Source organism: Trichogramma pretiosum, unplaced genomic scaffold (assembly GCF_000599845.2).
Source record: "Trichogramma pretiosum strain Unisexual culture from Peru unplaced genomic scaffold, Tpre_2.0 scaffold62, whole genome shotgun sequence".
NCBI lineage: Eukaryota > Metazoa > Arthropoda > Insecta > Hymenoptera > Trichogrammatidae > Trichogramma > Trichogramma pretiosum.
The window spans coordinates 1,018,281-1,031,728 of NW_019641674.1; the positions used below are offsets into that span (position 1 = coordinate 1,018,281).

General features: G+C 32.1%; 1 protein-coding gene across 8 annotated transcripts in view; it reads right to left on the reverse strand.

Moving 5' to 3' along the window:
* Nucleotides 1–5,869: 5,869 nt before the first annotated feature.
* The window catches only part of LOC106649048 (protein turtle), a 95,626-nt gene continuing 88,047 nt past the window's right edge, over nt 5,870–13,448 (reverse strand). For 5 of the 8 annotated variants that reach the window (XM_023460575.1, XM_023460576.1, XM_023460577.1 and 2 more), the window contains one exon: nt 5,870–10,558. In XM_023460575.1, the coding sequence (XP_023316343.1) occupies nt 9,190–10,558 (1,369 nt within the window). In that variant the 3' untranslated portion in view covers nt 5,870–9,189. Of the gene's footprint in view, nt 10,559–11,202; nt 11,217–11,854; nt 11,913–13,448 lie in introns of all 8 variants that reach the window. The other 3 variants (XM_023460579.1, XM_023460581.1, XM_023460582.1) reach the window with 3 other exon arrangements.

The window sequence follows — 13,448 nt, forward strand, 5'->3', positions numbered from 1 at the left end:
CATTATTCATTATTTATTCATTAGTCACACAAATCGATGCATTTTATTAGCAATATGTTATTTGAAATGTCTTAAAAGAACTAGATTATCTCAAAAAACTGTGTGAGAATAGGTTATCGTGAGTTCGTCCGCCGAAAACTATGATACCTTAATGTTTTTGATCTTCCCGAAATCATAAGAGGTGTAAACGTTTCTGTAATTAAATTTACTTAGAGTAAATGTGATAAAAAATAATGTATGGCTAATGAACGACACTGGACGTTGTAACAGAAATGAAATATTTCGTTCAAATTTTTACCTGACGTCATGTCGTAATAGGTTTGCTAATTTTCATAAGAAAGTTGTGTGTTTTCAACCAATTGCGGTTGTGGGGGTTGAAAATCAGGTAAATAATTCAAAACTATTTTACAAAATGTACTCATGTTTTTTTATAATATTAAAGTAATCGAAAGAATTTTTATTGCTTGAGAAGAAAACTGAACTAAATTATAAATATTGATACTTACAGTTCATATTTTGATAAATTTGAATTTTTAGGATTTCAAAAGTTTCAATATAATTGCACTACTGTTTAATACAAAAAAAATGTGTTACCGATACCGAGCTTAAGCTAGAAATCAACGTCTGCGTGTATGTGATACAGGAGCGCGACAAAATTTCCGCTGACAAAATCTCTGTCGACAAAATTTCCGCCACATTCAAAAATTTTTTTTATGTTATAATAGTTCAAATTTTTTTATTTCGATGGTAAAACATGTTCATACTGCATCTGATTGACCAAAAAAAACTTCTAGCCAAGCTCTAGAGAACCAATTAGTTCATTTCTTTCATATAAGTAAATATTGTGTTATAAATCACTTGCCGCATGATCTTGAAAAGAGTTTTTCATCAATATTCATAGTGTTTTTGGCTACCTCTTGTAATTTTCATAGTGCACCGATTGAGCTTCGAGATCAGGGTAGCGTACACTTCTGCAGAACACTAATGCTTACGGCCACTACCATGGGTGAGACGATTAAACTCATAGGTCACTCTCAAACAGTAGAGTCACCTACCCAGTGATTGAAAGCATACCAGTGAATGAAAGCACTTCTTTGAACAAAAATCATTAATTGATAACTACATTATTCATGAACGACGAATTTTTATGCTATTCATTGGTATTATTGCTAACTATTCGAACGATTATCGGGTCCAGAATCAATATAGCTATTTGTACTTTCATTTACTGGTTTCGCGGCTTTCATTCACTGGATTGAATGTTTCATTCACTGGTAAAGCACGTTTTCTTTCATTTTCATGAACTTTTATAAATAAAAAACTCAATTGAAAATTTTGTGAAAATTCTAATAGGTATAGGAAGGTATGAACTTTGACAAACTTTTGGTTCGATCACCTGAAATTGACTGAAAACATGCATCCAAGTTGCTTGAAAGCAGAATTTTTCTAAACCTTTCAATCACTGGTCGAGTGACTCTAATTTTATGACTTAAATTTCGGCAAAAACAAAGGATGAAAAAAAAAGGTTTAACTGTTCATGTAGAGTAATCTACATGTTCGATCTTTCTCATCCGAGGTACTGACCGTAAGCCGTGATGAGAAGTGTACGCGACCCTGGTGCTAAAGTTAAGGTGTATATGAGTAAATCTCATGAAATTTTAATATTTTGCCATTAAAAAAAAAATTTTTTTTTAAAGCACACTCGTGAAATTTTTTTTGGGGACTTACAAGTGATTCAGAAACCTGAAAAAAATAGTGCCCATAAAATTTGGGCGAGGGCCTTCGAGGATTTGAAAAAGTACATGTTAAAGCTAAAGCTGATGAGCCATATTTTATACCATATTGATGGACAATATTTGCTCCTAAATTTGGTTAAAATTTTAAATTTTTGACATTTAAAAAAAAACACATAGCGTTATCTTTTCCAAAATGTCGAAAACTAAAATGGGCAATATAGATTGCGCCATTTTAAGTAAAACTGTTGATGTGCATCGCAAAATTCGATTAAAATGCACTCAAAATCAACAATTGTCGCGGGCAAAACCCATGTTTATATCGTATATAACTTTTTTTACAAAGCACGCACATCAAAAATAGACATACCACTCGATTCTGCTACTCAAAAACTACTTTTCCCTATGATTTCGTGATGATTCATGGTGGGGCCAATTGGGATATTGGGATTTTGTAAAAAAATCATTAAAAAACTAAAAGTCGAGTTGAATTTTTCTCAAGAGTGTAGAAGGCGCAGGTAACGACGCACACCAGTCAGTGACATTATTTTCGAAAGTTCACTTTCTGAGGATTGTTTGGTGATGGTTTGGATAAAAAAGCTCGATGGGCCTATCGGGAATCAGAATTTGAAAATTAAAAATAGGATGCATTGAATTTCAAAACGCATAAAAAACGCTATAAATTGCATTTTTTTTTATGAATTCAAGTTTGGACCCCACTGGAAGTTGTTCTCAAGAAAAGAAAAAGTTGAAAACTTAACGTTAACAATGCGAGGAAAGGTATATTTTAGGTTTACACAAAAATATTGTGCAGTTGACACGAATATTAAAATTTCGTGAGATGTACTCATATAAGCCCTTATCCTTCACATTAATTATATACCAATATAAGCTGGCATAGTATGAAGCATAATTCAACAATATAATTTTAACGCGCCTCGACAAAAAATCTTTAGTCCCCAAATTTGATTAAAATTTTATCAATTTTTAAATGCCTCTATCTCTATCATTTGTGATCGTATCGAGATGTTTTTTTTTAGTTTTCTTGGAAATTTTTTTTAAAGCCATTTATATTTTGAATAGATTTAAGAGTCCAAATCGGGTTTCTAGACGCTCTTAAGCGTAACACCTTAAATGACAGAATAAAATCGATTTTTCAAACTTTTACCTAGGACTACAGTCATTTGTACATCCAAATCCAACTTATATCATCACAAAGTACTCTTTTTAATGAGTAATTAAAAAATAAATCACTACGATTTATTTTGCGCCGTTTTAAAGATAACATTTGAAGTACGAAAAATTCCTCAAGTCGAGTCGATTTTAACTAAACGAGGCTTTTTGTTGGGGAGTTCATACACTAGGCAACTAAATTATCGCAACAAAAAATTTCATCGAAATTTTGTCGATTTTCAAATGCTTTTATCTTAGGCTATATTTATCGTATCGACACGGCTCTTTTTTGATTTCTTGGAAATTTTGTCCTCTTTAAATCCATATATACTATGATAAGATTCGAGTCAATGTCGAGTTACCAGGCAAATGACTCTATGAGTGAATTAAATGCGAGAAGTCAAATTAATCGTTTATTATTTATTTAACGCTTATAAAAAAATCTTTTTTAGTCGAAAAGTTAAAAGATTCTCGGATTTTCACATTTACGTGGACAATTTTACATTGTCCGATCTTCCAGCAAAATCGTTTAAATTAGGATGATCTTTGTTTTCTAAAGCTCTAACTAAAAAAAATATTTTTTCAAAATGGATCAATCAGAAATCTTAGAATTCATGACAGAATATTCTACTTCCATCCGCTCTTTGCTATCGAATAAAAATTATTTGAAAGTGAAAGCAATTTAAAAATAATCCATTTACCTTCGTTGTGTTTTGTTACCCGTGTAGATGTAAATTTACACGGGCAACAAAACATTATTCAAAACTGTTATCTTACAATTCTGAAACAAGATGTGAACTGGTACTAACTGTGTATGACTACGGTACGGACTGAGTAAAACTACGGTAATTCGAAATTCTAAATGCAGGCATTAATTTCGAATTAAAGAGATAAATTTATATGATTTGATGACTCTAAATGCAAAACTTTATTTCAAATCATCGAAGCTATTCTTTTATATTTTTTATACATTCTTTTACGCCCATGCAAGAGCATCAAGTTCTGCCAAATTGACCATTCTACGTTTCAACATATCGCTAAACGTAAACTGATTCAATCAAAATAATGCACTGATCTGTCCTGGTGCATCTGTGACTGAGATGGATATTCTAATCATCGCACATCTGAAAAGATTTTATCACATTCCAAAAAACTTAATCATTCACATGATGCATTGCACACTTGAGCAGAATTCAGATAATTATATCTGCTTCAAGTATACTTACCAATTAAATTTTAAAACTAAAAGCATAATAACTGTTAAGTTAAAGATCATGCATGTTAAAAAACAGAATATGAAAACGACAGTAAGAAATTCACATTTTCAAATGATCATTCGCTTTTTTATTTTATTTAATAAATTTTTCTACAATTCATCTTAATGCAGTACGCCTTGGAGTTCTCGGAGTAGCGAGAAAGCATAGTTTAAGATAACGAACAACAATTTTTTTTATATAACTCTTCTGAAAAAATATGATGTAAACAAACTGTTACGAGAATGTGTAGCGCATACAGGAATTTTTAAAATTGTCCGCTTTTGTTTTTAAATTTTTTCAAATGATAAAGCTGATACAAAAAAGTGGTGCAGGAAACTTTGCAAAAATTTTTCAATGAAAATTGAATTTTAAATTATTATAATCTTACTCATTTGGTGATATTAAAATTAAATATTAACTTTTATTTGACACACCCTCTTGGTGTAACGTACTTGACATACTGGGGTTTTGTGTATCCCATCGAATGAATTGTTAGTAAATAAATAATCTATTAAATATTTCTGTTCTATTAAATTTTTTGACGCGTTTTTGAAAAGATTATTTTGAAGACTGTATAAGTTTTATATTGACATATTGAAAGAAAATGTGTTTAACAGATTCAATTTTTGTCGATTTTGATACTTTGAAAAAACGTAGAAAAAGCGTGGAGTTGATTCTACCCCAGTGTGTCAAGTAAAGGTTAATGCAACATACGTATATTTTTGCGAGGAAAATAATTAAATACTTAGTTTTCTTTAAAAAATGCGTCACATGATTATATGTTATTGTCCGTTTTTCATTGGATCCCATTCAAAGAAGAATACAACAAAAAGTTATGTTACAGATTTAAAAATAGCTACTCGAAAGAAACTAGGAGACTACGTGCGATCCGGAGCCAGATCTTCTCCAAAATTTTTTTGGAGACTCATTTTTGAAAAAAGTACCCGTTTTTTACCCGGTGAGTCTCCGTAATAATTTTGATAATGATTTTCTTCTCTATCGAAAAATCTTTGAGATATTTTATCTCAAAAAGGAACAGTCTGAACGGCGAAAATGCCAAAAACTTTGAGGTTTCTCTACATTTTCGGCATTTTCTTGTAGAAGCCTGTAGATTCGACACATTTCTGGAAAAGGATGATAAATCGTCTTAAAATGTTGAAAAAAATTCATGCGTATTCTTTGAATTATTTTAAGAATTTTAGTACTAAGAACTTTGCCATAATTATAGTCGTTTCTTTTTAAGATTAAAAATCACCAAATTTTAATTACACAAGTAACTCATCTTTTAAAATATTAAATGGCTGCATTGTATAAAAGAAAAATGCGGATGTCTTTTTCCATTCAAGTGTCCCAAAAACAGTGTTGGAGAACATCTGGGTACTGGAACTCATGTGTCTATTTGTAGTTACATATTTAGATAATAAATAATTGATTTAGCATTGCAAGTTTGGTTATTTCTCTACTCAGTTCCTGGCCAAAATTTTTTTAATTTTCGGTTAATAATACTGTCTAACCTCCAATTAATATTAAAGAACGAGAAAATGTTCGTTAAAAACAGTATCAATAACCCATTTTGCTCCAATACGACCCAAGCAACATGATTTTCTACGAAATTATATAAGTAATGGAATTTACGTTGAAAAATATGAGATCCACATGATATTAAAAAAGAAAAAAAACGGACTTGAAATAACAAAAACTCATAAAAATTTCATTTTTATCAATTTAAACGAATTTTACTTGTCTCAAATATTTTATCACGATTCTAGCTTTTCCAAATTTTCTAATGCCATTCATGTTTGTTGTAACACAGCCTCATGATGCTGAAATCGTTTTGATGAAAAATGGGTTAATATATAAAGTTAAATTTAACGTTTTTCAAGTGTCGATATAATATTTTGTAATCAATATCGAGATCAATGTTTTATTGAATTAAGCACCAAACATTTTAAAATTATTCATACTGCATTCTTCTATAAAATAGTTTCAAATGAAAGCCGTTGATATCATGAGCATGATCACTTATTTGTAATGAATATGCGAATGTTGCTGACAAACAGACACCATCAATGATATATAAAAATACGATTAAAAAAAAGTAATAAAATAAAAATAGTTCAAGATATAAATTAAATTTTAACTTAAATAATAAAATTGTACTCGACGGGCAAGTTTCAGTATTTTAAAGATACTTCTACAATCTCGAAATTCATTTTTATACAATACGCCATTGGCGATGTAAAACACACTCGCGTTTCACAAAAGACTTTGGAAATGTTTTTTTTCTCCTAATTTTTCATATTTTAGAAGCATATATTACGTTATTTTCATTTTTACAGGATCACACAAGTCTCTTCGAAGCAATGATGTTCTTCTGGAATTTAAAGGTATTTTAAAATTGAGAGGAAGAACTCTTTTACTTTATTCATTCTCACTGCCAGTTATTCTAAATCCTTGAAGTTTTGCAATTAAAAAAGTATAGTTCATCATACGTGAAAGTAAAGATAAAAATACAGTATGTGTTCGATTTCCCATCAATGAACTCCGAAGTAACTGTAATTGTGAGCGCATGAGTATGAAATTATTTTTCGTAAGACTTTTTTTTCAATTTGTCACGAACCATTGCAGAATGTTTAATGCACACGTTTACAGTAACTTGCGCTATGGTTTTACAAGAAGCAAAACTATTTCAATCAGATAATATAATTTTCAAATATATTCATGAACTCATTGAGTTCGCCTATGTTTCTCATAAGCTATTCATAGAATAATTTTTTTGTGCAGATGCAAGATAGTTCAAAAAGTAAAACTATATAAACGATCGCTTCAAACGTAAGTAAAATTAGAAAGTAAATAGTGTGCGTAATTAACAATAATACTTCTAACTTATAATCACGATTCAACCATATAGTCGTTATCTATTCAGAGAGTATCTCAATGCAGTTACTTTGCAAGTGTTATCTGTAATAAAGTATTCGTAATATGCTTTATAGTTATATTTATATTCATAAATAGTGAACAATAATTTCTCTTTAATGAATCTATCACTCTCAAGAGTTTTCAAAAAATTTCGTAGCGAAACCCGAGCGTATCGTCTTTGAGATCGTTGTATCTAACTTTAATGTAATATCTACATTCTTATATTTTATGTAGATTCATTTCTTATTTATTACACTGTCAAAGGAAAAACACATTTTATAACCTATATTATGATTTCCCTTGTTTAAACTTGTTTTAATATTGTGTCTTAATTGCATTCAATTAGTCTATTCAAGTAAAAAGGAAGCACGATACTAGATCCCAAATGAGTGAGATATGAAAGTATCAAATAAATATCGATATGATTTAAAATAGTCTGACTAACGAAAATTATCATTGGAAATCGTAATCATGAGAAACCTTCAATCCTCCTAAGCAGTCAGAATATTAAATAATAATAAAACCTAAATTTGACGAATATTCCATACACCAACACTAAACTGTTCTATATCATTACATTTTATGATTTACGATAATCATCCAATTATTAATTTAATCATCTTTACAATTACTTTAGAATGTAGGTACTCTTCTTTCAGTAATATTTTCAGATACTACTATATTTAATTGCTCATCGTTTTTTTTATAATACATCAACTGTATTCACATTCTCGCGCATTCAAGCTGCTCAACACTCTAAACACTTTTTCAAAATTTATGTGATATTGATAACTTTTTTGAGTTTTTTTGTACAGTATATGACACGATCCCACTCATTTAGATCAACCATCACACCATTGTGTAATATCACTTGTTAAATTTATAGTTGAATCGTGAGTAGAGCCTTCATTAATTGTACTTGTACTAATAATTTTTAATATATAATAATAATAATATAATAATAATAATAATACTAATAATAATAATAGCTTAGGTATATAAATAAAATTTTTGTACTATAAAAAGGAAATCAAAAGAATCTTTAAGTTTCCAAAAATCTATGATTTTTGCACTTGTTTACATCTCTGCTTGAGCATTTCACATATTATACACCTTTTACCTTCACTTCATTGTCAACCAGATAATTTGAAGCTTCAAATGTCAAAAATCTTGGTATTAATAATGTACTAGAAAAATTGACCTCGTGCTTCTATTCTTTCGTATTATGACGATATTAAAAAACCCGCAAATTTTCTCGTAGATGCAAGTTATTTCATCCACGCTTTTGATTCGCAGCATTGCCTTTATGATGTTGCTAATGTGAGGTATTTTTTGTGATTTCCTAATTGTATAACGCTGTGCCGTTTTAAAAACTTTTCATTGAATTGCTTATGAGAAATTATTGTGCCGATAATAAGTATATATTGGGTTACTAGCGACACCCTAAATAGGCAGTGCAGTACAAGTGAGTTCTCAAGCAATTTCGAGGCAAGCTTCGAACTAATATCACGTCTCAAGTCAATTGCTCATCATTGTATACTTTACTTTAAGTTTTTTCTTTTTCATTTTGATAATACAAATATGCGTATATAATTGGTTGTATTTAAACATTGTCCTTTTAATCTCAATAAAATTATATGTACCTTTTAATTGGTTCAAGTTTATCGATTCATTTGTCAAGTAATACTATAATGTGATTATTTCTTATTTCACTCTGTATTATGCAATACTTTATCATACTAATGAAGTTAGTTGTCCCGTGATAATTGTCTATAGAGCATTAAACTTTATACACGGTATGTCTTTGGAGTGGCTTCTTTAATCAATCAGCCTTGCTCTTCATTAGTTTTGATTTTTTTCACACGTTTGCATGCTTGTTAGCACGCATATCGCTTATAAAGCGAAATGAAAAAGTTGCCTATATAGGCAGACAAGTGAAGAGTCGTAAATTTGATCAAGAATTTTTAATTGCTCATCGCTCAAGCCAACAGATTCTAAAATTACAATTAACGTGGGCATTAAAAAAAAAAAAAAATTCTCACTCAAGGTTGAGCTAAGCCCGATGAAGCTGTAGTAAGCTCATATAAGTCCGTGTAAAATACAATAGCTCAACAGGCACTCTCTAGATGGGCACTGCAACGACGTTTGGCTTGCCTCTGACGGAACTGGTGAAACTCAGCCTTCATAGCCTGCACCCGGGCCTCGATGTTGTCCCGAGAGTACCTGCTCGAGGAGATCGGCAACTGTGAATGAGTCTGCTGACTGGTCGTGTGCACTTGGTGTATTTGCGGCAGTTGATGGTGGGGCATCTGGTGCACGGGCGGTCGCTCCTCGCGCGTCGGAGTTGAGGCCGACGTAGGTGTCGGTGTACACGACACCGGGTCGAACTCATAGTGGCCATCCACGCTTCCAGCATCGACGTTTGCTGCGGCAACATTGTTGAGATTGAACTGCTGGGATTTGCTCAAACCCAGCGAATGATGGAGGTGCGGATCTTGAAGCTCAAGCCATCGACCTACCGACAGTGGAGGTGGTGGTGGTCTGTAGGGCGGGGGCCGCCATTCGGCAACGGTGCTGCCGCTCCGGGAACTCTGGTTCTGTATCTGAGAGGTGTTTTTGCTACCAAAACCTGAGCTGCTGGATCGGCTCTCGGGCGAGGTTTCCAAGTCCGGTGAGGCTGCGAGTTCGGGTGCCGAGCGGGCGTGTCGAGCGTGTCTAGGTGGCAATCGGGCTCGAGGTCGGCCGGTGCCTTGCGGCGGTGATGAGGTGGCTAGCGGTTGAACCGGCACAAACCGTTGGGCCTCGGCGTGTATGGCCTTGAGCGACGGTAGCTCCTGACTGTAGCGTTGGTGGATCGAACGCAGCTGTAAGTAGCTCGGTTGGCTTGGGAAAGCCGCCGAGGCGCTTCGCTCGGTAGCCGTTGAGTTTTGCGGCTTCACCGAGCTCAAATCACTCGTGTACATTGGCGAATTCCAGATGTTGGTCGATCGAGGCTCCGTCTGGCAGCTCGGCGACGAGGCCAAAAAGTGCGTCGAGCTTATTGTACAGATGGCAGAGTCAGGCACCATTGGAATAGGCAGCGATAACGGCATTTGACAGTCTAGTTGGTGGGTATTGATCTGATCCATTAGTTGATGATGCTTTTGGATCGGCAAAGACTGGGGGGCGATGGATAATCCACTGCCCTCGGAACGTAGACTTAAATGGCTCGTGTCGACGAGTGGTCGTCGCCACGAGGACTTGAGATGCTGCTGTTGCTGCTGTTGCTTCATCGTAAGAAAGCCACCATCGTCGCTACTTGATGCGTCCAAGATACTGTTGTTCATCGAGGACATGACCGAGTCCGCGATTACGAATCGTCCGTCGGCTGCACGGCTGATCTTGCCGAGTGGTCGAATACGCCGCACAATGTCAGGAGAATCGGGGCTTAGCAACTCTTGCAACAGCTTCAAACCTGGTATTCGGCTTTTTCTTGGTCTATATTTGGATAAGCACAAAAAAGCCAATTAGTTTCGTTACCACGACACATTGAATATGCGCTTTACGTCAAATTCATAGAATGCTCTTTTAAACAGTTTCATTGCTAATTATGCTATACTATTTTTTCTCTATGATTGGAAAAAATGCTGTTCCATGAATTTTACGCTTTTCGCTAAACTTATGGCATGCAAACTTCAAAATACATTAAAGTAGTGTGTTAAAAATGGAAAATAATATATAATAAATAGTATATTTAATATAGATAATAATTCATGATTAAGTGATTAAAACTATACTATCAAACATACGAAAAGAAATAAAGACATTACTTGAAAGCAGGCAAGGTACTTTATCAGAAAAACATGCACGTGCTGTTACTGGTGCAAAAACACACTTGATACTTGGGCGGTGAAAAGGTTTCTTGCCGGGTTAGTGAAGTGGAAGTGAACGTGGATTTTCAATTTTACATTCTTTTTTTTCAACAAAAGTTTCCACGCAATATTCAATTCCAATATATTTTTTTTAAATATCACAACAAATTTATAGATCTCAAATCATTCCATTAATTATATATATAGAGATATATATATTATTATTAATTGATTATTATTATTATTTTTAGGTGCACTGAAAATTGTCACCTTCTGAATTCCTCCTTCGTGTCCGGCAGCAAGGAAAGTAGGGGAGAGAGAAATATGAAAGGCAACCATTACATTCACAAACAAAATAATGAATAATAATTATTGCTCTAAATTATTTCGATTTTACATCTATAGGGGCGATAAAATTAAGGGAGCAAATAGATATCCACGTAATTTGCGATAATAGTTTTTTAATATAACAATTTCCACACTCCCAGACTTTGTACTAATTAAATTGAAAGTTATATTATTACACAGAAGATTAATTCGCGAGAACAAGTTTTGAGATTGCATTTTTAAATAATCCGTGAGATAAAGTGTATTCAAATTCAAAAAAATCCTATAATGCGAAAAAGTTGTAAAATATATTTTTGGTACAGTAAATATCAATAAGTAAGAAAATAAATTTGTACACATACGTGTGAACATTAGCTATTTGTGCATTCTTTTCGAGAATATCATGCTTTTAATGTGGCAAGAAAGTGAAACATTATTTTTCGTGTAAGTTAAGTAAACGAAGAAACATCTTAACAATCGGAAAATTGAACGTTTATTATTGACGTAATATGTGAGGGTGTACTGTGAGGATAAGGTATTTTTTAGTGTGGACTAAAAAATAAACGATCATCTCGGATAATATGTTTACACCTACTCTGCAGATTTTGTCTGTTTATAAGTTATAGTTATAAGAGTCTTCGAGTACTAAGAAACTGAAAATAATTGAGATAAAAAAATTAAACCTGAGTCAAACATCATAATTTAAAAATATTTTAAAACTAATTATTAACACCTATTTCCTATAATGTTTAAAAAGCACCAGCATAAGGAAAAAAATCATTCCATTTTACAATTTAAAACTTATGTTAAAAAAAAAGTTTAATAAAAATCCTTGATACATTTTTTAGAAAACAATTGTCTGAGTAAAAAAAAACATTAAAAAGATTACGTAACTAAGCAAAAAGTTTTAACAGATTAGAATGCAATAACTTAATGTTGCAGTAGCCATTATAAATAATAATAGCAACGTTCTACTATAAATTGTATATAACAGCGAGACATGAAAATATTATCCCAATAAGATGAATTATGCAAAGATATAATTATGAAATAAAAAGTATGTGATAACGAAACCGTACACGAAGAAAAAAAATTTGGAACATAAATAATGCTGAATAGTGGGTTTACAGATTTTGTATATATATTTATATATAAGGTGTTTATGTACCATAAGTGCATAATAAATGATGACACGATCGATCTGATGCTATCTATGTACTCCCTAATCCGCCAAGCTTTAGAGAGGGTACTGACTGGATGAACTAGTGATCAGTCCTATATACAGCTGTGATGTGCAATATTATCTGCACTGCACACACTCACATCTCGACTCTTGTTCAGTCTATATTACTGTCTTTGTCACGAAAGTTATCCTAATTAGTCTATCGGACAGTGAAGATACAGAGCACAATTTTTTAAAGTCGTTTTGCATTTTGTGTTTCGTTTTCGAGGTCTTTAATCTCATAATGATTGCGGTAATAAAAGTAGAACATTTTCAATGAGTCACCGGTATAACATTGCAAAAGTGGAGAGAGGTAACAGTCTCACATTTTCTCGTATAAATTATTATTTTTATTATCATTATTATTACTATTACTATTACTGCTACTACTATTATCATCATCATTATTATTATTATTATTATTATTATTATTATTATTATTATTATTATTATTATTATTATTATTGTAATTATTTTTATTACTGTTATTTTTTTATTTATGCTATTTTATATTAATATTCCGTTTTTTCGTTATCGTTCAGTATGTATAATATTTATAATAATAACAGCCACAGAGACAGTAAAACTCGGAGATCAATTATATAATATCGCAGCAGTATAATGTAATTTAGTTGTGGACTGTATACAATCCATGATACTGCCCAAAAATAAAGTAGCTTTTCCAATATAATATAAAAAAAGTATTATCCAGAAAATGTCCACGCCACGTGCTCGAGAAAGTATAAAATATTTCATTATTAAATTTTATTTAAAGTCATAGTGGTAAAATTTTGTTAAATTCTTGCAACTAAAAATAGTTGTAGCTGTGAAAAATGTGAGAAATTTCAATATTTAATAAAAAAGTATAAGTGCAACATAAAATCGCGTTAATATTAAACAATTTTTCGAAGGATTTCTACACATTAGTTTCTGAATTTCAACCTTACACTTTTGATTCACTATAAGT